The sequence below is a fragment of the Prinia subflava genome, chromosome 1 (genome assembly GCF_021018805.1).
Source record: "Prinia subflava isolate CZ2003 ecotype Zambia chromosome 1, Cam_Psub_1.2, whole genome shotgun sequence".
Classification (NCBI taxonomy): domain Eukaryota; kingdom Metazoa; phylum Chordata; class Aves; order Passeriformes; family Cisticolidae; genus Prinia; species Prinia subflava.
The window spans coordinates 89,379,860-89,405,836 of NC_086247.1; the positions used below are offsets into that span (position 1 = coordinate 89,379,860).

A 25,977-nucleotide genomic window follows, 5' to 3' on the forward strand; every position below is an offset into this window, starting at 1 on the left:
TTCTTAGTGCTTGGGAATGGAGTGTGCACTGACACAAGCAGAATCCAGCATCTTTCGGTGTGCTCTGCTCTAAAAGACAGTGTAGGAAATGCTCTATCCTTTTTATACATTAATCACAGAGGCAATACATCTTCCCTCAGACCCCAGAACTTCTTCTCTACGCAAGTGAGGTTTTATTCAGCAACAGAGGGGCTGGAATAACAAGATCCTTGTAAGACTTTAGATACTGCCACACACGGGAGAAAAGGAGCACCAGATAAGCAGACAACTCCTGGCAGATGGGAGCAAGGATGGAGGTAGGCCTGAGGAAATCACTGGAGGGAGCTGGGGCCTGGGAAAACATTCCACAATACCAGTGGTCAGGCAGGAAGAGGATCTCTAGGCTGTGCTAGAGAAAGAAGGAGTGTAAGCATCCAGAAGAAAGAGAAAATTCAGGAGAAAGGATCACCAGGCGTCCCAATTTTGCTGTGACACTGGACTTACTTGCATCCTTTGGCAACAAAAGCAGCTGTCCCCTCAAGACACATCCCCCCAACAGGCACTGGTTCAGTCTTTGCCATACATAAAATGTTCAAAATGAGTGTTAAATGAGTGTTAAACTTCATTCTTCCTCTCCCTCCATCAAAATGCCCACCTCCAAGCACAAAGCCCCAGTATTTTACTCTGTTAGCTGAACTTAACAGGCAGGCCAGAAGCCAGGCAGAGGTGATGGTTGTTACACACACATACACCCCCCAAAATACAAGTGTGGGCAAAGACCATAGACAGCTGGGGTCACATCCTTTTACGTCTTTATTTGCCAGTTAAGATCCTTTTATTCCATCAATGCAAATATGCAGAACAGCAGGAAACCATGTTTTAAGCAGCACATACCAGTTGGCTGAGAATAAACTAACTACATTCCCCAAGCAATGTAAAAGTAACAATGCACATCATCTTCCAAAAGAAGAAACAAACAGATATTGTAGCCGAGAGGCACAGCAGGCAGCTTCCGTACAAAGTAGTTTGGCTGTTTAAAATGCTAGAACCAGTCCTTGCCCATTTCTCCAACCCCACCCCCAAAAGCCCTAGTATAATTTAACCACTTTTTTTTTTTTGCTATCTACATAATATATAAAATATAAACTCTGTTTACTTATAACACTTACTTTTCTTGATAAATAGCTCTTTAAAATATCTACTGTACATATGTCCATGCGTTGACATTATATATATAGCATTTATATATATGTATGTATGTCTGAAAAACAATAAATATATACTTAATATTGACACAGCAACAAACTGAACATTTTCTCATTTTCAAAATCAAATAAAAGCAAACCAGTGGGAGAGAACCAGTGAGTGTTGCTCGTGAAGCACAGCACAGCAGGGAGCTTTGATTCCTGCCCTGGCCGGGCACTCGGAACGCGCCGTACTTGAGCAGTTGTGGTGTTCACCCACCCTGTAATGGACCTGTGTGAAAAGTCACTCCGAGCTGTAGCTGGCCACCCAGTATGCCACGTGTAACACGGACTGGGCATGAGCTCAGTGGGTAACGAGGGAGGCTCGCCTCCAGGTTTGCAATGGAATGAGAAACAGGCAGGGAAGCGAGTCCAATGGCTGATATAAAAAAAGGAAACAAATAATGGACAGCCCATGGCTGGAAGGTCATAAATAACCAAGGTAAACAAATCAATAGAGTTAAGTGCTTTTAAAGATGATGGCTGGCATTGCTGCAAAAAATGTCTGGATTATTTGTTGCCAACTCCATGGAATGAATCCATTTTCCCACTGCCACAAGAAGACACAAATGAAACCCAGAAGGCCAAATTCAGATGCTAAAAATGGGGTCACTCTAAGACACTGTGAGGGTGCAGGTTCAGAACTGAACCTGCCCAAGGGCAGCCGAATTCAGTGAACATCCTTAAATCAAATGGATGAAGTATTTAAAGTATGGATTTAAAAATAAAAAAAACCAAAAAAAAATCCCCCCACATCCAGCCCCAAACAGTTAATTTCACACATGCCAAAACATAAGACAGATTTTTAAAACCTTTCATTTCAAAACAGCATTCTTTAAAAATGGAACATAATCTCAAAATAAAAAAAATGTAAATAAATACCCTTATACAAACACATGTTCAGTTTTGGATTGACCATAGCCATTCTGTTTATTCATATTACTCAAAATGCTGAATAAAAGCTATTTCAGTCTGACCTGTGCTGATATCCTTCTTTCCTCAACCCCAAGGCCTCCATCTGGCAGCTTCAAAAAAGACATTACTTGTTTGGACTGTGGCTTTATACACTGATTAAGTCATGAGGTTTTGACATCAGTTCATGAATGCAGCATTATGTGTAGTCCCATTTACTTAAAAACTTCTTCTTTTCATGAGCAAATGGAAGTGGGCAGTTAAGGGGAAATTATTTTTATTGGACAGACTTCACCCAGCAGCTCAAGAAAGAGGAAATTTTAAAGCAGATAAGACTGCCAAATATTATTCACTCACACTTCATGTCTAAAATTCAGAAACTTTGCTCTCCACAAGTAACAACTTCAACAACAACAAAAAGTAACTGCTGTCCTGAATAATCCTGCCATTTCACAACTAATCCCAAATATCCGGAGATCACTGCAGAGCTCAAAAGTCCAGTGTTGAGTTTCATGCATACTAAGGGTACATCACTGGGCCACTGGAACATCAAACCAGTGTGGAGTAACTGCACCAAGCCAGAACTCTGGCTTGTAAATACAGAACTTAGCAGTGAATTGACTTCATAATGAGTGCTATTTTATGCTGGACATAAATAAAAGTCAAGTACAAAAATTCCCAGCAGCAAGAAGTTCTGTCATCACTCATTTCTGAATCTCTGTAAAAACAACATCAAGATACTATGTTTACCCATTAAATAAAATATGCCTTTTCTTGGGAGATCAGTGAGTCATTTTAAATTGTCTGGGTCTATTCCCCATTTGTATGGACACAAAAATACAGAAATTGAACTGTCCTTGTGCTGTGACCACATGCAGCAGAAAGCCTCCTTTTTTTGACTGGCTGAACTTCCAGCTGTTCACTTGTGCAGTCACTTTTTTGAAAGTTATGTAAAAGAAGGGAACACTTAGTACAAAGTGGATAGTGCCTCTGATTGCCTGATGCTGGCTGGGCAGGGATTTCTCGTGCTTCCAGCCAAAGCAAAGGATGAGCTCCAGAGCAGCCCATCCTGAGCCGAAACTCATGGAGGCATGGCCCGACTCTCTGCCGTGCTGGCAGCGTGGGTAAGGTCCCATTGCCTCTGCTTGGTATTTGCTAACTACATAGCCCAAGTACTGTGGACTGAACACATGCATGGTGCTAGACATAGGGAACCCCAAGCTCCTGCAGAGCTCCTGTGCTTCCTAGTAGGACTTCACTGAGATCAGCACTGAGGAGGTGGACATCCAGCAGGACTACAGGACAGATCCTGCTTCCCCAAGGACAGGGTCCCTTCTTGGGCCCCCATACACAAAGGTGGAGCAAGGCTGCTGCTGTCACCCTGAGGAAGTGCAGCCCTCACCCTCCACACCACCAGCACATCCTTCCTGTAGGGCAGGCACAGAGGTACCAGCCTGCAGACCCCTTCCTGCTGCTCCCTGCTGCAGTCACCACCCTCCCTTTGGGCACACTGAAGGAGTTCACACAGCACAGGGCTGCCCTACCCCTGGTGTGAACCCCAGTGCAATTCCCATGGGCAGTAAGACACCCTCTCCCAGCTGACTGACCCAACACTGGAACAGAGCCCTGCAGAGCAGCAAAGCTCACCCTTTGGCTCTTCTTGTCTTTGGCAACAGACTGTAACAATCAGTATCCTATGTGCACGGGTTGATGGCAAAGGAAAGAGCCTCTCAACAGCAGCTCTGGGAAAGAGGAATGAAATTTCTCATCTAGTGTATGAACAAGTTCATTTGGAGACTCCTGTAAATTCCAGCAGTATGTGCAGTTAGGCTCTTAGGCCTAAGTTAGGCACCAATTTAGCAGCATTCATCTCAAACCTTGTGGCACAACATTAAAAGGGCAATTCCAAATACATGTTTCAGGGGATGGTACCACTTCTGAGTTCAATCAATTACATCTCTGCTATCTGCTGCCCAAATTCTTAAACCAAACTTGAACTCCAGAGGCTACTCAGGGCAAATTCAATGTACTTTCAACTGTACCAAATGAGCAGAGGGTTGGATGCTGCCAAGAAAAATCCCAGACTACGAAGAAAATATTTGTCAGAATAACAATATACATTCGATAAATAAACCAACCCTTTCCTCCTCCAAGCCAGGTGGAAGTTTAGTATGTTTACACTTGACATTGCAGCAGCACCTCCACCTCCTAGAGAATGGAAAAACTGCTGTACAGTCCTGAAGGTATGCAGCAACTGCTGCCACCCCAGTTGGTAACATAAATGTAGCATCTCAGTTGCCATTGGAAGAGGAGGTCCCACCCTGCCCCTGCCCTCCCTGGGCCAGCACAAGGAGCTGTACAAGATGAGACCCATCTGCAAGCCAGTATGAACAGCAGCATCAGACGTCTGTGTAACCAAAGCATTGGATTTTCTTTCTGCTGCATGAGTAGGTCTGCACAGAGGATGGATGATGCCTGTCACCTAAACCTTTGGATGTGGGATAAAGTTTGAGCTCAGCAGTACTATCCTCACTGTGTCTCACCTGTTCACTGCAGGGGCAGGGAAAAGGATTCCAACTGGCATCACAAAACCCAGAAAGACGGGGAAGAGAAGACAGAGAGGAAACACAGCCAACATTTGTGAACCAAAATGAAGTGCAAAAACACGAACAGCAACTCCAGTGCAATTGCCAAACTACTCAGAAACAAGATTCACAAACATTTAGGTCTTTTGGATGATGTTTAACTAGACATGGGTAATTATCCACCAGGTTTGCATTCATGACTTGAACTAGCCACTCTTTTCAGTAAATGGGTTTTACCTCACTGGATGAAAACTCTCTTGATCCCCTTGGGGGTAATTCTGTTTTTCAGGAGATACATAGGTGCTTTCTTGATCAAATCCTCTCTTCTGTGTTACTTACTTTTCAGGCCAGGAACTGGATAGCATGGTATATACCATGACAGTTGCAATGGGAAATTCCTATTGGTACAGATACTACCTCTGAAATTCTCAGAGAAACCCATTTTAAAGAAAAACAATCAAACTTGTCAAGGGCTGCTTCCAAGAAGGAATGATGAAGCCTTGCCTGAGGTTTTAGCAGAAACAGCCCCAGAGAGAGTTGCTAGAACTGGCAGAACAACATGGATAGAAACAATTCTCCCCCTAGGGTGCGGTTCTGCAGTATTACATTATTCCTTCATCAGTCACACTATTACACTTTGGGGACTATTTAACGAAAGGTCACATATACTCTTGAAATATTAAGCACACAAGAATAATTTTGGGCTGGGAGTCAAGTTTTCTAACTCCAGCCACATCAAAATTTAGAAGCCAAAATCCTCTGCAAAGGAGGAAGACAGGCATTTCCAGTGGGCACCTCTTTCTATATTAATCCTAGGGTGAACCGAGTCAGCCTTTGGAGAGCTCTCTCTGTATTGACTGCTGTGTTCTTGCTGATCAGAACAAGACATCCAACTCTGACCTGACTAAAGCCAGGTAAGATGAACAACACTATTGATGCCCTCCTGTTCAAAAACATATTTTCTCTTTAGATTTACTGCTCATCCCAATGTTCTCTTATTTCCCCTAGTCAAAGTTAACAAAAAAACCTGAAAAGGTTTTTCTCAAGTTTAATATGATTTAGTGCTATATGCTCATGTTCTACTTTTTTACTATCTGAAGACCTAGCGCTGTAAACACATCAGCACTGGAGCAGCTTTACACAGAAAAACAGTATCCCTGTTTATTGGGATACATCATGTGCCTTTCACTATATTCTTTCAAGAAGATACTCTCAAAAGAATAATTATTTCAAGACTGCTATCTAAAATATTAAAAAGAAGAACAGGACAAACATAGCAAAAGAGTTTGTCCACCCTGCACTGGTGACAGGGAGTGATTAATATAGTACCAGTAGCTGGCCACTTTTAGGAGGTGAGGAGGCTGGGGGTCCTATGTAATTTTTTTTCCTTGTAATTAGATGGGAAATTTTCTCATCCCTTTTGTTTTTCACTCACACTCACCACTTGGTGGAGGTGAGAACTTCTGGGCTGAGGGATGTGAAATTCCTTGTTGGTGTGCATCTCTCAAGTGCGAGTTCACAGTGGTTTAGAACAACACCGCTCATCCAAACATCGCATCGTTTTGGGTTATATTCCTACTGTTTCCCACCTAAAACCAAAATGCACAGTGAATTCACTCAAAAGTCAGTCCCAAACACAGGAAATTTTGTGCAAATTTTTGTAAGACTAGCCTGAGTTCGGCTTTATAATAAACCCCGTATCATTACTGGGTCATGCCCCCTGCCATCCATGAAGGTTTTCCACCACCCATTTTAATCGGCAAACCCTAACACTGACGCTTACCAGGAGCTCACGTAAGACCCTCCCTCCCCAAATACCTGGGCATATACACTGTGGTTGAGGACTGCTTTGTTTTAAAAGCTACACATTTTCCTATTCAATTGTGCTTTAAAACAAAACAAAAAACCAAAACCAAACCAAACAAAACCAACTACTAAACCAACACAGAGAAGCTCCTAACAGGCTGTATGAAAAGTGAGCTGCCAGGATTTTCTGAATCCTGCCAACACTTTCACATCAAGTCCTGTTATTATGTATGTTGGTTGGAGGTGTAGTAATACAGCATGGTGGTGTCAGCTGTCACGGTAGGAACCATTCATGTCAGACACTACAGAAAATTTAATGACATGACAGTACCTTCACAGCCCTCTGGTAGGTAAGGAAAATCTAAAAGGATTTCCCCAACCTTTCACAGTAAACACAATTGGATAATCTAAAGCACCTGCAAGCAGGGGATGAGTCCGTGATATATCTTTGCAATCAGCCAGCTAATACTGTTATTAAAAACAGTTCAGTTTATCAGCTCTTAAGTCTCCTGTCCGTTTTCAGCATTTCGAAGGACCATATCAGTTTGGCATTTAGCTGCCAACAGACTTAATTGATCCAGACACTGTATCCTCAGCTGTTTCTGAGACCTTTCCAAGCCCTTCAGAGGGGCTGAATTACCATCTCCTTCAAGAGCTGTCTGGTTCCTACTCTTTCCTAGGAGCTCAGAGGAGCTAGCAGTACAGAGACATCCTGCTCTTCCGCATGGCTTCGCTGATCAAGTATGCCGGGCTCAGTTCTGGCTCCTCGGTCATGATTGAAATGTTCTGCCACTCCCCCAGCTGGTTTGACTTTTTAATGGTGTCCACCACGCACAGGGCGTACAGACAGTCGTCAAAAGTGGCAGCCATCGTAAGGGGCCTCCCGTCCCAGGTCCTCCTGTCGTCCTGGTCCTCAAAGGCCTGCCGCACAGCCTGGACCATCTTAATGGTGCCCCGCAGGTAGGGGGATGGGATGTCGCTGAAGGCTTTCTCCGGAAGCAGGGAGTTGCTGACCGGCGTGGAGTCCTTGAGCAGGAGCTCCCTCTGAGGAGAGCTGTTGCTCTGTCCGTAGAGGTCGGTGCCTATCACAGTGAGCCGCCCCGCCGAGCCCACCACGATGATGTCCTGTTTGAACTCCCCCGGGATGTTGAAGTTGAGCGTCACCGTGCAGCACACGCCCCCTTCCAGGACCATCTGAAACGTACAGAAGTCATCGCTGGTGATCTGCCGGATGCCCTTGATGTGGTCCGTCTGCTTCACGAAGGTCTTGAGCAGCCCGTGCACCTTCACGGCCTTCTGGCTGGTGAGGAAGGTCAGCAGGTCGATGATGTAGGTGCCCACCGAGTGCAGGCCGCCGCCTCCCATCAGGTCATCACAGCTCCAGTTGTACTTCTTGCCCAGCAGGCTCCCACTGTGGACCTGCACCTCGCACACCAGCAGCTCCCCCACGTAACCCTCCTGGATCAGCTGCTTCATCTTCACGAAGGCAGGCAGGAAGCGCAAAACGTTCCCCATGATGCTCATGAGCTTTGGGTAATAATGAGCCGCAGTCATCATCCTAAAGGCATCCAGGGGAGTCGCCGTTCGGTCACAGATGACGTTTTTCCCAATGCCTGAAAAACAGTGGGAAAAAGAAAATCATCAACCAAATTTTATCAGTGGAGTAAACTGAAAAGCCTCAAGGCTATTCTTAAAGACCAAGCCAAGGAGAAAGATCTGGAAAAGAATAACACCATATTGAAGTGTTTTCAAGGCACAAAGACCCACTCTGGCACACTTCCAAAATACATGTAAGAATTTCTTAAGCACCACAGTGAAAATGTATTTCTTTTTATTTTCAAATTCACTCCTGTCTAAAAAGAGCTCAAAGGTGAGGGCCTGAACAGAAAAAAGTAATCTCCCTTCTGGGAGCAGGTATGAAACCAATCACCCAGCTCAGCCATCTCACAGACATCTCTTCTGTGACAACCGGCCCATGCAGGGGCGGCTCCTGTGAGCTGAATCTGAAGTTCAGATTCAAATCCCTGAAGGGTATGAATGACACAAGTGCATGTATTTAGTAACTTCACAGAGGTATACTGAAAAGCCTGGCTTTGTCTTCTCAGTACTCTTGTCCCTCCCTCTTTCGTGCTCAGACTGTTTTAAGAGGCTCTCAGGAGAGGAGGAGAAGTACTGGGCTTGCTGCTTAACTTAAAATGAAGAAATTGCTTCTCACTCATAAATGCCACACTATTCTGACAATGGCACTCAAGTGTTTCTGAAGCAGTTCTGCTGAAATGTCAGCAGCGCATCCATGGTGCCAAGGGAGAGTCACGATTGCTCTAAAACAGGTCAAATGTAGCTGTGACAATCTGTTCCCTCGTGGAATTGTCCATATGGCACACTGTTTACTGAAGCTTGCATGACAGTCCCCTTTTATCTGGTCATCAAGGTATGCAACTGAATGCAGTGCAGGCTAAATAATAGGCTTATTACTGATTTGCTCTCCTCAAATACTTTCATTTTGTACCCACATACACACAGAATGTCCAGTTTCCTTCATAGTTGTATGCAGACTTTTTTTTATGCTTAATGATCAGTATTAGGTGAGCTGTGGAACACTTTGGATATAAACTATGACACTAAGTATGATCATTGCCTGGAGAGCCTTGGGCTACAGCTGGGCCTGGCACTTAAAAGAGCTGATTTTGGGTCCTTATTGATGGGGTCCAGATGAATAAATGTGGTTACTTGCTAAATCACATTGTATTTTTGTTTCTGTTCCCCTCAGATAGGTAAAAAACCCCCTTTTTCTTTGAAGAGCTGTTCGACTATAAAATTTTACATGTTCTGGAGCTGTTTGGATGAAGTCATACAAATACAGACAGATGGCAGGGAGCTATCTGAGCCCACTTACATGAATATTTAACAGCCGGACTGGAAGAAGAAGAGGGTCACAGTCCAAACATTCAATAACTAGCTTATCCACAATGCTTATTCCCAGTCTCTGTCTGCTGCTATTTGAGTAGCTGAAACTGGAGGGAGGGCTGTCATCGCTGAAGTGGCAGTCACATCCAGTTACTGGACAAGAAGGGAAAGATCTTTCTTCAACTCGCTCCTGTTTACCTTCTCCTTAATCAGGTAAGTAGAGACATTCTCATTTTCCTCTTAAATTAGGCAAGAATCTTCTATTCAGTGGCCATGGTCTTCTGTTCTTAGTTTTTTCTCTCATCTTTACAGATGGCTATTGGTGACTGAATTGACATTTTCAACCTAAAAGCACTTCTTTTTCCTGCCCCTGAATATTTTTTTTGCTGCATCTGATTTGATATTGGAGAAAGCATTCATCCACCTGCCCTATATTCCTCTAACCAGTAGCTCCAGCTCTGCCACTTGATATAGATCACTAGTGTATAGTCCTTGAGGTACACAGACTCTTTGCAGAGAGATTTTAGCCTGGCAAATTAGTTATCAAAATAAGGGAGATCTTAGACAAAACATCCCTAGAGTCAAACCTTCCTGAAATAGCAATCTTCCCCTCCAAAGAACCAATATATACTATCTCATTATCTGCCCTGCTCACCACTGAGCCACAAAAGCATCACGTTCTGCTCCAGTTCAGCTCGCATCATTCTGCCTCACAGATGCCTGCCACATTTTATCTGAGGTCTGTCCAGGCACCGTGTCTCAAGATATGCAGCTCTACACATCTGCTTGCTAGGAAAAGGATCTGAGTTCATGAGGAATTGCAGCCTGGGGACAACGTCTTTGCCATGTGTGTTCCATGCCATGCAAAACATGCATGGTGGGGGTTAGCCCTTCTCTGTGTGGGGCAAGAAATACTTGGGATTGCCAACATCTGAGTAGGAAATTATGATGATTAATATGAAAGAGAAGCCTATGGGTTTTTACATTCCATACATTTGAGAAAAATTGCCATTGGGATCAGTGTAACTCAGGCGTATGTACAGAGGAAAGGGAAGAACGCTAAATATTTATATGGGGACAGGGGGAAGTTGAAGTCTTAAAATTACCCCTTCCACCATTTCAACCTTTTTGGAAAGATTGAAACCGTCTCATTTCAGCAAATCCAAAATGCAAATATTCTGAGAGACTTTCTGTCTCTGTGCATATGCTGATAATACATGCTGTGCTCTCATCCCTGTCATGATTTAAACAGATTTTTGTTTGATGCCCAGAAAGCTCTTACATGCTATTAAAGCTTGTGCAGTTCTTTCAGCACGACACTGCTCAGCACTTGAGTCTGTGTGCACTACAGATCCTTGTCTCCTCTGTAGCTGCAAATCTGCAAGCAGCCACATTAGCTCTCTGGAAGCAGGGAGAGAACATTAAAAGGTTTACTTAATTTAATTTAGAGAAATACTCTGTTGTGTTTATGCAACCAGAATGAGAAAAAGGCAGATCAAAACACTCTTTTCCTCCTCTCTTCCCTCTGCTTCCTTCTCTAAAGGAGAAGGAAGAAAAGGCACCTCCCTTGGAGCCATTCACCGTGGCAGCATCAGGCAGAGCAGAGAGCAGTGTGCAAGGGAAGTCTCCCTTCCCAACACTGAATCTCATGGAAAGGCATGTTCTGACTGCAGGTGCTGCGGGGGGCTTCTCTGGGAACTGACCCCCTTCTCCTCTGGTCTGGGGCTGTGGTCTAATCCTCTCCACTTTTGGACAAGACTCCAAGGATTGTTACTGTTTGTCATTCTACCAGCATGTTTTGCTGTTTCACTTGTCTTTGAAAATCACACCACAACAGACAGCAAAAACTTCATTAATTACATAAAAGCAGGCAAGTGCAGCCAGCTTGTTTCAGCAAGGAAGTGAAATATATTTGTCCATGATGATAAGCAACACATTTGGATAAATCTCATCCTATGAAAGAATACACACGCCTTCCAAGTGCACCAAGAAATCTGACATACAGTGCTACAGTTCTCAACCAGGCAACTTCTGAGCATTGATTTCTTGACTTCTCAGGTAAAATGAAGAAGACAAATATTTTAAATACATGTCAATCTTCTTGAGGGCTCCACACAGGCTTCACCCAGCCTCCCTGCTGGACAGAGAGTGGTGCCAGCCAGGTGCTGACATGGTGTGGGATTTCTCTGACCTGGCACAACACTGGGGAGGGCTCATCCCTGGCCAGCCCAAGTGCAAAGCTGAAGGTGGGGAACACATCTCCTACCAAGGCTTGTAAAGTGCATCCCCCAAGCCAAACCTTAACAACATTGCCAACAGTCTCCAATTTTTTAAGCAAGTTACTGAAGAACACTGATCTTCTCTGAAGAAGCAGGTGTCTAACCAACTCTCTAGAAGCAGCTGAGCAAATAGAAAAAAATTGTCTGTGCTGTCACTGGTGCTACCATTCAAGTGAAGATCTCTCTAGCACTTTATGTTGGAAAGTCAAATCATAACCATGCTCTAATGGCTTGCCACCCACCTAACAGTATTCAATTCTGTCAGGAAGCTATGTGATTTATTTGCAATCCTCAGTCTTCATTTTAAAAAGGGGAAGTCCTTGTGAATTGGAGATAAGCCCAGAAGTGAGTGGTGAGTAGATACAGTCCAGGGTAGTAGTATTTACATTTTTTTCCATGTAAGTGTAGGGAAGGAGTGAGGAGCTACAGTAAGAATTTAATTATCAACTTTGCAATTCCTGGAATTTGCATCTCTTCATTTTACAGACAATTCAAGCTCCTTGGCTACCAGCAGCCCAACTTTCTTTGTCCCTGTATCATCCCTGTGCTGCACAGCTTGAAAACGATCAGAACTCCTGGGCTCACAGCACACAGAAGGTAGAATGGCTGTAACCAGCACAGGTATCATCAGTTCTGAAACCTTTTTTTCCCCATCTGCTCTGATTGTTTCAAAAAAGGAGAGAAACATTTTCACATAAAAAAACTCCAACTAATTAAAAAAACAAGTGTCCGTCACTGAGCTGAAGTAAGACTAGTCCTCTATCTGTTCCACTTAAAATATGAGGCCCCAGTACAATTATTTTCTCCTCCTCCTATTCACAAGAAAATCGAAAAGGGCTCTATTTGGAGTCTGGGCATATAATCAAATCCTTCACTGGCACCAGAAAGATTCATTAGTTGGCAATTGCTATCTATTGCTCTTTGTCAGGATGGGGGAGTGAAAGAGAGAGAGAAATGAAAAATAAGGTTTTGGTGAACTGAGCTGAATTTGTCAGCAGAAAAATAAATCTCTAAAAGCAAAGAGGAACTGTCAAGATTCAAAGGATAGTCTGAGGGTTTCAGAAAATACTGGAGTGGTGAAAGAGCACTCTTACCAGGTTGTTTCAAATGGATGACTTAAAATTTTAACATTATAGTACGTTTTTCAAACACTTTTTTTTAACGAATACAAAACTATATTCCAAATGGTAATAATCCACCTTATCACTAATAAGCATACAATAAATAAATATGGGCAAGCTTTTCTTCTCAGATTTTCACCATTGCAGCTAGTCTTGCTGCCTTTGGATCCCATGCACACTCAGAGGAAAACATTTTCCTGGGAGTTTGTCAAAATAAATGGCCTAAATCAAAAGACACTACTTCTCATTGAAATAATTAATACCCAGCAGTTTGTTCTTCCACCCATGTGTACACACGCTGTCAACTCTGGGGCTGTGCACAGAAACCATCCTAGAAACCAAGTAAGGCACTGGAGCCAGCCTGTGGTTCCCTGCAGCTAACCTGATCTTTGATACAAACTGTGTTTCACTAGAGAGAGCCGTGTATTTTACATAACAATGACCTCGGAAATCCTCAGTTATCTGAACCATTCCCTTCTATCCCTTTGGAATTTGCAAAAAATACAACATTTGGAGGCTTAATTTTGCCAGGACATGTAAAAAACTTCCTCAGTTATCTTATCAACTTGTTCCAATATTTAAACAGTCTGAAGAAAATCAGAGGCTGGCAATGAAGTTCTTTTTTTCCAAGCTCATCACTCCCTGAAAAAGCCAGAGGAATATTTAAGAGATCTGAGATGTATGCTAAACCATGTAACCATGCTAAACCACTGGCTACAGAGGAGACATGCAGACCTAAAAAAAGGTGCCACTATTTTTTCTGTTTCAAAAGTGTCATCATGATAACCACCCAGTCAAAGTCCCTTTTGTATGAAGCTAGAGCCAATAATTTGATACTATTTGATATTTCTAGCAGATCTGAGAGACACATGACACTGAGAACACCTCTTTGGAAATTGTATGCAGATACAGAATTCAAAACCAGAAGCTCATACAGCTACTCATTTTTTAGTTTTGATAGCTGGGGTGGCTCAGAGATACAACAAAGACATAGCCAGATTAGCCTGCTACATGCACAGCGAGCCATAAACCTCTGGCACTATAAATCACAATTCTCTGATCTACTCTTCAATCACTGCAATGTTATTTGGTGAGCAGTACCCTCTCTTTATTACAGCTCTGCAAAGGCATCCTTCCTCCCTCAAATACCAAGGGTACCTTGGTCCCTGTCCTTCAGCAGCAGGCAACGCCCTGACCACCAGGCACAGCTTCCAAATGGGCATCTCTACAAAAAGTGCTGCCTTCATTTGGCCCTCTTTGACACAAAACTGCTGCAAGGACAGGAGGGATATTGTGCTCATTAATACAAAGCTCATCTGCATGTTGGAGCAGTGGAAAGGGACTGAACATGGGCATCAGGCTGAAATCCATAGTTCTTCCCTCCTGGGGCTCCCTAGGGAATCCAAGGCAGCCACTGGAGTCACTCCAGATGAGCAAGCATAATCCGGCAGAGAAAAGCAGGAAGGTGGTTGAGTAAATGAAGAAAGGGAAAAGGAGGAGGAGCTGGAAGTAAAAACACTCCCAAAGTGGAAAGAAAGGCACTGCGAGGGGCTGGTGCAAAAACCCAGAAGTGCTCCTGCCACTCCAGGAGCTGCACAGCCACCCCTAATGGTATCAGCAACATCCCCACTGTTTGGAGGCTCATCCTGAAAGGATCACCTTCACTCCAATTTCTTGTAAGCCCTGCCAGCATCTTTTCTGCAAAAGAAAGAAACAATGGAGGAGAAAGAAATAGATTTCTGAGAAAATTGGCACCCCCTCTACCCAGAGACTCGACAGGAGGGAGGGACAATTAAGACAAGGTATCTGTGTTAAAATATGTGTATGAATTAGGCTGTTGCCCAACAATACATTAGCCTAGAGAAATGCAATCCTGGGACAGGCTGTTCTGTGGGGCTGATACTATTTTCTGCTGCATTACACGTGGAGACGTGTGAATCACATACTGCACAGTGGCTAAAAGCTTTTAAATCCCTCAGAAAGTAATAGATATGCAGGAAGAGTGGAAAACCTGATAGAAGGCTGCTCTGTTCTGGGAAATGAGGAGTGATGATGTCTGGGCCATCTCAAAAAACCAATCACTCAGGTGGTTTGAAAACCTTTCCACATGGGAGGAGGATTTTTATTAATATGTAGATGTGTCTCTGCTCTTATGAGATGCTGCTGCCATCAATCTTGTGATACAGTAATGATGATAGTAAGAATAAAAAACAATAGTTACATTTATTGTGTTCGGTGCATGATCTGTCATTCAGTTCTTGAGTGGCATGAAAAATACATTTATTTCAATCAGTACATCTGCCTGGGAAAATTGATGGCATGACAATGTTTCTTCAAAGAAACCTTATTTAAGAAAACTTTTGACAAGGAAATAAATCTGGATGATGAATGCCTAACAAGATTGGCTTTAGTCACAGCTCTAACATTGGCCAAGACAATCTTTGTTAATCACAGATAAGCATAGCTGTTGCAAAAAATCAAGTTACTACAGCACAGTGAGTCACAGCACACGATCTGATTCGTACTAACAGGCCATGTGTGTATTCCTAGTGCCCTGTAAGTGTGAAGGAAAATAACAGTGACTGAAGGAATGTGTTTTCTTTTGTGACTGAAACAGACAGTGAATGCACACAGGCAGTAGTAATACACTGCCCTGCTGATGAGCCAACAGCTCATTTGGCCACAGCAAACCAATGGCATACAGAGATTTTACAAACCCTACACCTCTTCCTCTGTATCAAAATATTATATAGTTAAAGAACACACACACTGTGAAACTTTACAGGCAACTAATTGCACTTTACAGGGACTAATTGCACTTCACAAATATTAGATGAGAATCAACTCTACAGTAAAAACACACATACCTGAACTGTACACCCCTAAAGCCAGGGCCTCAGTTCACTTATGGCTCTGGTCCATCACACTATGATTCCAGTTTTCAGGCTGGTTTATCCTCACTGATGTAATTTATTTTTCACACAACTCCCTTGAGAACAAAATTTAAACATTCAAATACACTGGGGAAAAAAAGCTGCTTGTGAGTGTCTCTGCCTTGGCTGCCCTGTAATCATAGGCTAAACCAAACTTCACTCAAGCGACTGCAGGCAGGCTGAGCTGAAAACCTGCAAAGGCACCTTGGTGCTGGTGACATGTGAGCATCATCCCTGGGGACAGCTTAGGTGTCACTCAGCTAAGGAGACACGCAGCTCACGTGTGCAGTGCCAGAACTGCAGTCAGGCTCAACAGGTAAGAGGGTTACCATGAGCTGGGAGCTCACAGCCTGGATTGCAACAGGGCTAGCGGTCTGTAAACCCTGTCAAACAAACTGAAAAACTAGGAACTGCTTTGCTTTGCCTTGGAAAAAAAAAAGGGGGAAAAAAAAAAAAAAAAAAAGGAAAAAAAGCTATGCTGGGTTCTTTGTAGACAGCTCCTGAGGCATGGTGCCTAGGCTGGGAAAATACCCCTGCTGACTCCAAAAAGATTATAATGATGCCTGCAGGTAAAGAAGTGCCACCTAAGCAGAACCAGGACAGTTCATCAGAATGAGAGAAGACTGTAATGATGATATCAATTTTTATTATGTGCTAATATTACATTAATTTTATTTGCATGGAGGTAGTCATAAGGGTTATGGACTGGGGCCATGCCTGTGCATATATTACAGTAGATATAAATATTGCTGTGGCAGTGTTCATGGCATTTGAAATAGATGCATTCCTTCCATGCTTGACAATGGACTCACATCTGCTTCATAGGTAAGTTTCGAGTAGTCCTGCAAGGAGCAGGGATTTGAACTCCATGTTCTTTATGGGTCCCTTTCAACTTGAGATATTCTAAAATTCCATGATATAGAACCTCTTCTGCAAAGACCACATGTGCTGACTTGAAGGTCATATAAGGACTTTCCTAGTAAGTCCTTATAAATTTCTGAGTGTTTTTCTGTTAGTTTGGCAAGTTGGGGCATTTGATTTGGCACTATAAATTTTCTGCATCACTCAATCCATGGGCAATGAGCTTTAAGAGCGAGCAATCTAAGCGAGACTTGCATTCCTGTGTATGCCAGCACACTTTGCAAGGCAAAGTAAAATTGTCTAACCCTTTCCTACCGTGGGCTAGAGCTTGATTTATAGTTTATATATAGTTTATAGCCCACCTGGCATATCCTCATCTCTTCTGTGTAGGCACTTATGCAAATAACAGCACTGCAGACTGAAATAAATGAAGCACTTAGTAATTTTTTAACTACTTAAAAACCTTTAACTGCTGGGAAATCTAGAGACGGTGCAAATACACCCTGACAAATCAGCTACTTGTGCACACCACAGGGAAATGCTTCAGGGGTCTCAGCTTGAGATTATCTGTTCAGGCATCTGAAACATGCTCAGACTTAACATTCCCTGAGCCCTACTTGGATGCTTTCCATGCTCTCATACCTGCTTGGGAAAAAGTATATGGGACAAACCATGATGGCTTTCCTAGATTTCTGTTTCATTTTTTTAATCTTAAAATCCCCATCAAAACACCATGATCACATCCCTGCTGAGTACTTCCCCATACAAGAAAAAAAAATCAAAAGATGTGCAATAAGTATTCAGATAGTCTGAGAAAAAAACCTCCAGACATTCTACTTAGACCTTATTCAAGCAAACACTCATTGATTTCAAGGAGATTTTAATTGTTTTAGGACTAAACTAAAAACTAAATGAAAATCTCTGTGTTTGGTCATTCATTTCTTCCAGCTATTCTCATTTCCTTTATTCAACTTCTAGAGCAAAATGCAGGCCATCAGTCCAGTATATTATACTACCTTTCTTTTCCTCAGAAAAGAAGTCACAGAGCAATCACAGTCTATGATCAATCTCTATTCTCCTGAGACATTGTTATCTGTATTTAAATATGTTTCTTTTTGTGTTGGCTGACAACAACTAAATGCCCAGCTGTTGTAAAGGCTTTGGGAGGATTAGGAAATCAGGCAGTTCAATCTTCTTTCGGCTTGCTTTTCCATCACAGAATTGTTTACGCTTACTGAGTCAGAGAAATTTATGCCTGTTAATTAGAGTTAATTTTCTTTATATTTCTCTGGCCTACCCTTTCTTACCCCATTAAAACTAGCAAGTAGTAATTTGGTACTAAATAAAAAACTGACAAAAGATAAACATCAGACTAATGCTGGTAATTAATGCACTCATTTGTACAGGATTCATAAAGCTTTATAGACATGAAAAATATTTCCAGCCAAGTGACAGGGACAGTGACAAAAGAAACTCCACTGGCCTTACAAGTAGCAGTGTCAGATCCCTGTCTGCATCTCCCATGGCATCACCATGCAGAGCAGCACCAGTACTCCCTCTGCACTTCATACTTCAGGATTTTTTTCAGTAAACACCCAGCCATGCAATCTCCTTGCAGGAGAAGCACTGAAGTTTACAGTATGATCCCTTCTATGTGATGACTGTATGAAGCATCAGTTCACTACCCACTTAGCCCAGACCCCACTGCAAATGTTTCTCCTAATCTTACTTCTCTGCCATATTTTCAGCTGGGGTATTTCTACTTCTTTTCCTGCCCAGTGAAATCTGAAGGATTGCTGTGCTGAAGAAAATGTGTGTCACCCCTGCAGTGTTGGATGAATGGAGCATGCACTTGACCTAATTTTTTATATGAGTGGTTAAAATAAATTCTAAGATCATTATTCATGTTCCCAAATACTGTACTGGCTACAGATACCAAAGCACCCAGCTACGGATGGGGACGCACTAACCTAAGTGGACTCATTTGAAGAATGCGCCCACAGACAAAATTTTGACTTTAGTACAGAAGCACTTAGACACGTGCCAAGGAGCAGGAGAGTCCCTTCCCCACACACACAAGTACACGGCAGGTGGAGGTGAGCAGTGCCATTCCTTTCATTCCGAAGCAAGTGTTTGAACACCCTGTGTGTCCCAGTGTGCACCTGTACATACACTCTCACACCACAGGTCACATTTCCTCTCTCACATATGCAGCTGCAGAAGTTGGAAACAGCAGTTTATAATCACTAGGCAAACCCTACTAGACTGTAAGGCTGTGCCTGGCAGCGGAGCTGGATTTTCCAGCATGTAAGGCAGGGATGGACAAACACTGGGTTGCACAATGCATCTTGGAGAGAATGTTCTGTCGATGGTTTCCTAGTCACTGTGTCAGCAGGTCCCCTCTCTGCTCACTGAGGGCCATCAGCAGCGGAGCTGGAGAGGCTGGCACGACTGCTCTGCCCTCAGGAAAGGCTGCAGCAGAGAGGAAAACTTTTCCCACAAAAGGTGTCACAATGAAACCAGGCAGTTGGTCCGCCCTCCCAATCTCACCCAGAGGGCTCAAGGCTGCCTTTCCCATCCTGTCATTTCTGATGTGCCCCTTCACCAGGACCTGGGAGACTACAAAACCATATACACAACAGTGAATCTGCAGGACAATATTCTTCCACCTGCATAGCTCATCAGAGTCTGCCAAAGCCTACTTATGTGAAAGCCCATGGCATGGATTCTTCAAGGCTTCTCATTTCCTCTCCACAGTCTAAGTCAACCCTCTGCTCAGACCACAGATGATTTTTATGTCTTGCCAACAACATCAAGGATCGAAACCACAGAAGACACAGGCTAAGAAAATAAGTTAGTTTGGCCCACGTAAGAAAAATCAAGCCAGCTGAATCAAAATCCTGATCAAAATCAAATCCCTTTTTTGGGATCCTTTCAAGCCAAGATACATTCTCATAGAGGACCCCCACTTCTCTGAGTCACTGTTGAGTAGTGCAGTTCCACCTACCCATAACCAAGCTGGGCTCAGTCAGTCCAGCACCACACCCATTTTGAAGTTAGTGAGAATTTTGTTAACAGAGTTCTCCAGGGAGCTGGCATCAGGCCTTAACAAACTTGAAGGCAAATTTATTTCAGCTGTAATCCCATAAATTAAAGCAGTCACACTGGCCATTGGTCTGGCTCTTCGAGAAAGGTGGTCAATAGAGCAGTGAAAAGATGACCAGCAAATGGGGGTTTAAACTAACTGTGCTTTTGTTAACTTCTCATCCAACAGTATTTTATGATTCTCAGGTTCTTAGAGAAACTTGTAAATAAATTATTAAGTGCTCCCCTCAAGGCAGTCATAGAATTGGTGTACTTTCTGGGGTAGTATTTTATATTCCTGTCAGTGAGCGCTAAGTGCCGCTAAAGAGGAGCCATAAACCCATTCTGAAAAGCAGCAGCAAGAATGAATCAAATGAATCAGCAATTCTGACTATGTCAGACGCTGACATCACGCTTCCCTGGCTCCAACCCTGGGTCCCTGAGAACGATGGAGGTCTGATTAATTACTCCCCAGGCTGCAGAGCTTACACAAGAGCCAAGGACTCAGCAGCAGCCCCACCAGCTGACTCAGAGAGCAGTAACTCATCGGGTGCAATCTGCCTGGATGCCAGATTGTCCTGTCCGCAGTCAATCTGCAAACTAATCCTCCCAGACGGGTTTTTGGAAAATGCCATTCACACTCACACTAAGTGTGCACCACACAAGACACAGCTACAGCACAGTAGCAGCTGAAGTCATATTTTATTATGCTTTTCCACTTGCGCTGAAGGACACTGGGAACCTTTCCCCACCACCGAAAAACTGCTGGAAAACAGATCATCACAGAAACATTTCCCCATTATGTTCATTAGGCTGGATACAGTTAATTATGGCAGCCCAATCTGCTGTGTTCTTTATCACCCTCAATGCTGATTTTGTTGGATTTACATTGTAACCCCAGGACCCTCTTGTGCCAGATGTTCCACAAACATAAAATGGAGAATGAGACCCTACTCGGAGCAGGCTTGTGTTTGACCATCTGCATCCTGGATACCTGGGCTGGAAAGACAGGTCAACATGAGTAGTTCCTCTCACTGTGCCCACCTGCTGCCGTGGCAGAAGTGCAGCCCAGGCTGCCTTGCCTTACGCTGTACTGAGCTCACTGCAAAGCTATGTTCAGATCTCATCCCTCTGAAGCCTCGTGAGAACCTGAAGTAATATTCCAGGGGTAGAAACTTCAAGGGTAGAGCTCTCCTGCACTTGACCTGTGCCGCAGTGGGTGAAAGAAATGTAATTTTTATCCACCTACACCGTTGCGGGTACATATCTGATTCAGTGAAGAATAAAACACCTGTAAAGAAGGTCAGCAATTCTTGCACAGCACTTGCACTTGGGTTTCCTTTCAGAAGCTGCATAACAGACTGATCTCCAAGGAAAAGGAGGGCACAAAGGATGAGGCATTTGCAAGGGAATAAGAATTGCTTTATTTCTGAACAACAGTATGCAGCTAGAACCCCAAAATTCTTTAACTGCTCCATTTTTCAGTCACAGATTTGGCTCAGATTCCTATGCAAAACAACTCTGGAAAACTTATTTTTCAACCCAATAACACTGTTTTCCCCAAATATATGCTATTTTCTACCTGCAGCCCCTAGAAGAGAAGAACGAGCAAGAACTTGTGAGGAGAAATCTCACAGTGGGCACAGACAGTTTTCAATTTAAGTTCTATTGAGATGCTAACTCTGATCTCAGAGCATCTCCTCACTCAAACCTGGCAACCCAGGAGGCGCTGGGTTGGGATGCTAGAAAGAAGCTTAGGCTAATTAATTGCATTTCTTTTTCTGACTGCAGTGTTTTCCTGCCCTGCTGGACACTCAGAGGCCAGCACTGGTTTCTCTGATTAACACTACCTCATCATGAATTCAAAGGAAAAGCTGCAGGCTAAAGAAGACTGGATTTTTGTTAGCAAGGATTTGCTCCTAGCAAATAATTATAATTGCCAGTGTTAAAAGGAGATAGTGAATTAACTACAGCAGACATGAAAAATAAATTTGGAAAAAAGCTTTCAATAATTAGAGTGCATATGTCAAATGTAAATTATGCCAATTTGCATATATCTGCAGTCACACTGTACAATATCTCAAGTGGCCTCACAGTAACAAGCTTGTATATTTAAAATCATTTAATATAGCCTAGGGTTTTAATAGCCCAAAAGATACTTCAATAAATACAGACCGAAAGTTAGGCTGGAACAGAGTTCATTATTATTTCATAACCATTCATTGAGAAAGATATCATCCCCACCCTCAAATACACATATGGTTTTCCTCATTAAAAGTATGTCAGAGGTTTTTTTGGTTCATTTCAATAGGTTATCTTTATTCCAGTATAACCAGCCACATGGGAAGCCACACTACTACAACTCTGTATATACACCATCATGTCTTGCATTTTACAGAAGGGCTAATTTCCAGGCAGGACAGACAGCTCCTTGGGAGCTCTGCATTATTTGTCATTTGCTTCAGTCTGGATGAAGTTTCCAGTCAGAAACCTGAACATGAGTGTGTGTGGATGGATTTGGACAAGAACGTTGCTCTGGACTCCAGCCAAGGACCACACACTCATGGGCCATTGGAGAGGATCCTCCTGGACAGCCATTGAAGGGTGCCACATGTGTCTGGTGTGGCAAGGGGTCGATTCCAAATCCATCTGCTTGTTGCTGCATAGGGAGCGGGAAAATTTTTTAAAACCACTTCTTATTTTCCCTTTCATTTATGACTCCAGTCTACTTAAACTTGAACTAGGAATCCCCATATGCCAGAAACCCTGCTCCCCAGGATGTTTGGGAGATGAGCTTTTAGACCCTTCAGTGCCATTACCTACTTCCAACTGAACTATGTGTTTGCACTTGCACCCACCACGGAGAACACTGGGAGTCAGATTATCCCTTTGGAGGAACAAGGATAACTAACAGGTAACCACTGTTGAAAATACTATTGAAAGTTGCCACCAGTCACTTATGGTTCACTCACAGATCTCAAAGCACTTGACAAAGCCAAGCAGGTATCACCCTCACACTGCAAAGACAGAGGAAAGGCGAGTCAAGAAGTTTGATGATTTCTCCTGGTACAGATATTGCTGAAGTGGCAAAAGCAGTAATCTTATCTAACCTCCTCCTCACTAATAACCTTTCTGCATCTGCAGAAATTGCACCATCCTTTTAGCTTTCCCATCCAATTTTGTCATGATTTACTATCTTCTTTTAAAAAAAGTACCATATCCCCGCTTCGCAGATTGTTGGAATATCTCAACTTTAGCTGAAAGTGAAACGACCAAACCTCAGCTGTTAACAGTGTTGGTTGGACTGCCTGAGGGCAGAGATTTTTTGTGCAGCAAAACTTCCAGGCTCTTGTTTTCCTGCTTTCACACACTTGACAATGGGTGCCTCGAAGGCAGGGGGAAATACCAGCTCTAGGCTAGATTCATCCCTGGGCATTTTCCAACAGGTAGAGAAAAATGAGAAAGGTGCTGAGACAAAAGCACTCCCTAAAATCAAAGCAGGAACACCACCTGGATGTGGTTATACCCATCAGCAATAGGCCCACATGGAAAGATGTCACTCAGTCATACAAGCCCCTGCAGAGGGCAAAGCTAAGGGCTAATATTTACCTCACCTAACCAGAAATGAAGAGAGTGCCAAATCTGGGAAAGGATAATTTCTCCACAGGCAACTCACTGCCTGCAGAGACTCACCCCCATGACTCAGTGCAGCAAGAGGGGGATGCCAAAACAACTATTTGTGATTTCTCAGAAGGTAAGCCTGGTCTGACTGCAGCACCACAGGGCACTTGGTGGCACAGGGGAACTGGTGCAGTAATGTGTTCCATCTCCAAGCCCAAATTCATCTCAGTAATGGCCAACTGCATGTTGTCAGGCCTGACAAAAATGTGATGGCCTGGGTGAAATGAGAGGCTCACCCTGCCTCCAGATACCAGTCATGAAGCATCACTGTCATCAGAGGCATTTTTGGCAAGACCACTGACTCCCCTCAGGGCCCTTCCAGCACAATGGCCAGGGCAAAAACAGAGCCCAGCAGCCAGACTCAAACTCCAGGCACATGCTGGATGCTCACATCCCCATACCTTGCACCAGAGGCTGTCCTCTGGTGCAAGAGTATTTTAGTTTCCCAGATTTATTCAGCCTATAAGCAAACTGTTAACAAGTAGCAGCATGTGCTGAAGAGGTGTTCCTATTGCAGCAGTAAGCATGTCCTACTGAATGCTGCATTGCCCCACACTCCTGTGTGCTTCTGTCAAGGACATTCCAACAGCTGGATTGGCCTCTGAGGCAGAAGGCAGTGCCCAAACAAGTCAAAGCCAGTTTCCCATGGCATGGACACCTCAGTTGTTTTACTGAACGCATCCTTACCTTCCAAGGGCACGTTGGCACAAGATGTACACAGAATGTACGCACCCCTTCTGTCCCTTTCTTTGAGGCAGTATCTGCACCCAGGCCTCCTGTTCCCTTAAGGATGATTTAGGAATGCATGGGCAAGGTCAGACAGACCTTGTGGTTTCTCTGCAGCTGGAAGAGCCTTTGCCACAGGGAAGTTGAGTACAGCGTACCTTGGCACAGCACTGCCGCCTTGGAAGAGACAGGACTTACTGGATCTGAGAGTGTCCTGCTGCCAGGGTTGGGGGTAGTGGGCTACAGCAGAGGCTGTAGCAAGCTGCTCACATCTCCAGAAACTCCAGAGTACCAGGAGACAACAGACTGCTCAGTCTTTAGAGATTTCTTGTTTGTGCTGCAAAAATCCTGCATGAATTTTGTAAGATGCCTGCATATTTAGATTCCTTAAATGAGGTTTTTGTTCACTGCAAATGTGTTTAGCTTCAAAAATGCTTTTTCTAAACTGTGCAGCTTGTATTTGTCCTTGAGACCTGACAGGACATAAAATGTGGCAACACTCTGGAACAGCCCTCCCTGCTTGCAAGCTCTATTTTGCACTACAGCAGCACATTTGACAGAGGAGTTTCCAACTCTGTAGGATGTCATCACAGCAATACAAATTGCTTTACCTTGGACAAGCTTTAACAATAATGTTATAGGTGCGGCTTTCCTTTAAAAAAACTATTTTTAATGCAACAATATTCATGGGTGAACAAAGCAAACGCCTGTGCTGATGCCAGGGTTTTCACAATACAGCAGGTTTCAGTTGGCTCAGTGACACCAGAAAGGAACTGGGCTTCACAGAAATTTGGATGGTTCCCTTCTGAGTCACATACAGTTGGGTTATCCTTCGGAAAAAAATTGTGTTGTTTGTTTGCAACAAAACTGGCCTTCCTAAGTCTACAGCAAGTATTTTGTTCTCCAACTGTATGGTTCACAGCTTCTGTTGTTGTCATCTTTGGTTTGGCTCATCTAAAATTGTCCTTTTCACAGAGAGAATTGACAAAACACAGAAATCTGGTCACCTGTTCACAATATTGTGCTGTGGGGAAGCGATGCCATATCCCAGCTCATCTCCTGTTCTGCTGCTTCTATGTCAGAAAAGACTCTAGTGCATCCCTTCGTTTCCAGAAAGCCCACATCTCCAGTGTTTGTGTTCACTGTGCTACTGAAGAGTTTTCTGACAAGAACCCTTCAAGGCACCGCAAGCAGTGAACACATTCAGACAAAGTATCGGGCTGCAACACGGCTTTATTCATCCACATGTGGGCCTTAGTTGAGTCAGTTGCCCAGAAATCTGAGGGTAGGCAATGAAACATTAATTTCAGAGAGGGCAAAAAAGGAAGCAACAAGCTGGCTTTCTGATTTCTGACATTATTGTACAAAGCTAGGAAAAAATGGACACTTCTTCACAAGATACAGAAAGTGAAGAAAGGATTGACTACAGAAAAGTAGAAGTTTAATAACACCAGTAACCTAAACAGGATTTTTTTTCTCCCAAAAAGCCTTGGACATTTTCACTCATCACTGAAAAAGCTAAAAGGATTGCAAGCAAGGCCTGTAATTCACAGCAAGTATCCACCACAGGCTCAGCTTTCCAGCACATCCTTTTGCAGTGACAGGAGCAGAGCAACACATCTCCAGCTCTCATATGGAAGCAATTATTAGTGTGAAAACAGCCCTTCCTAGGAGGAAACAAATGAACCTCGTGCACAGTGTGATTAATGACTACTCCCATGCAGATATGTAAACAGTCAAATTGCTGCTACCTTAGCTTGGCAAAATTTTCCAGTTATGTGATTTTTTTATTCACTTGTTTGTGCTGTCCTGCCAAGCACGGCATTTTTGGAGGAGATCCCATACAGAGGACAGAGAGT

At 43.5% G+C, this 25,977-nt stretch overlaps 1 protein-coding gene across 1 annotated transcript in view; it reads right to left on the bottom strand.

The window, feature by feature from the left end:
- Positions 1-983: 983 nt before the first annotated feature.
- Positions 984-25,977, bottom strand: part of GFOD1 (Gfo/Idh/MocA-like oxidoreductase domain containing 1) — a 71,042-nt gene continuing 46,048 nt past the window's right edge. The window contains exon 2 of the mRNA XM_063402749.1: positions 984-8,139. Coding sequence (XP_063258819.1) covers positions 7,220-8,139 — 920 coding nt within the window. The 3' untranslated portion in view covers positions 984-7,219. The remainder of the gene's footprint in view (positions 8,140-25,977) is intronic.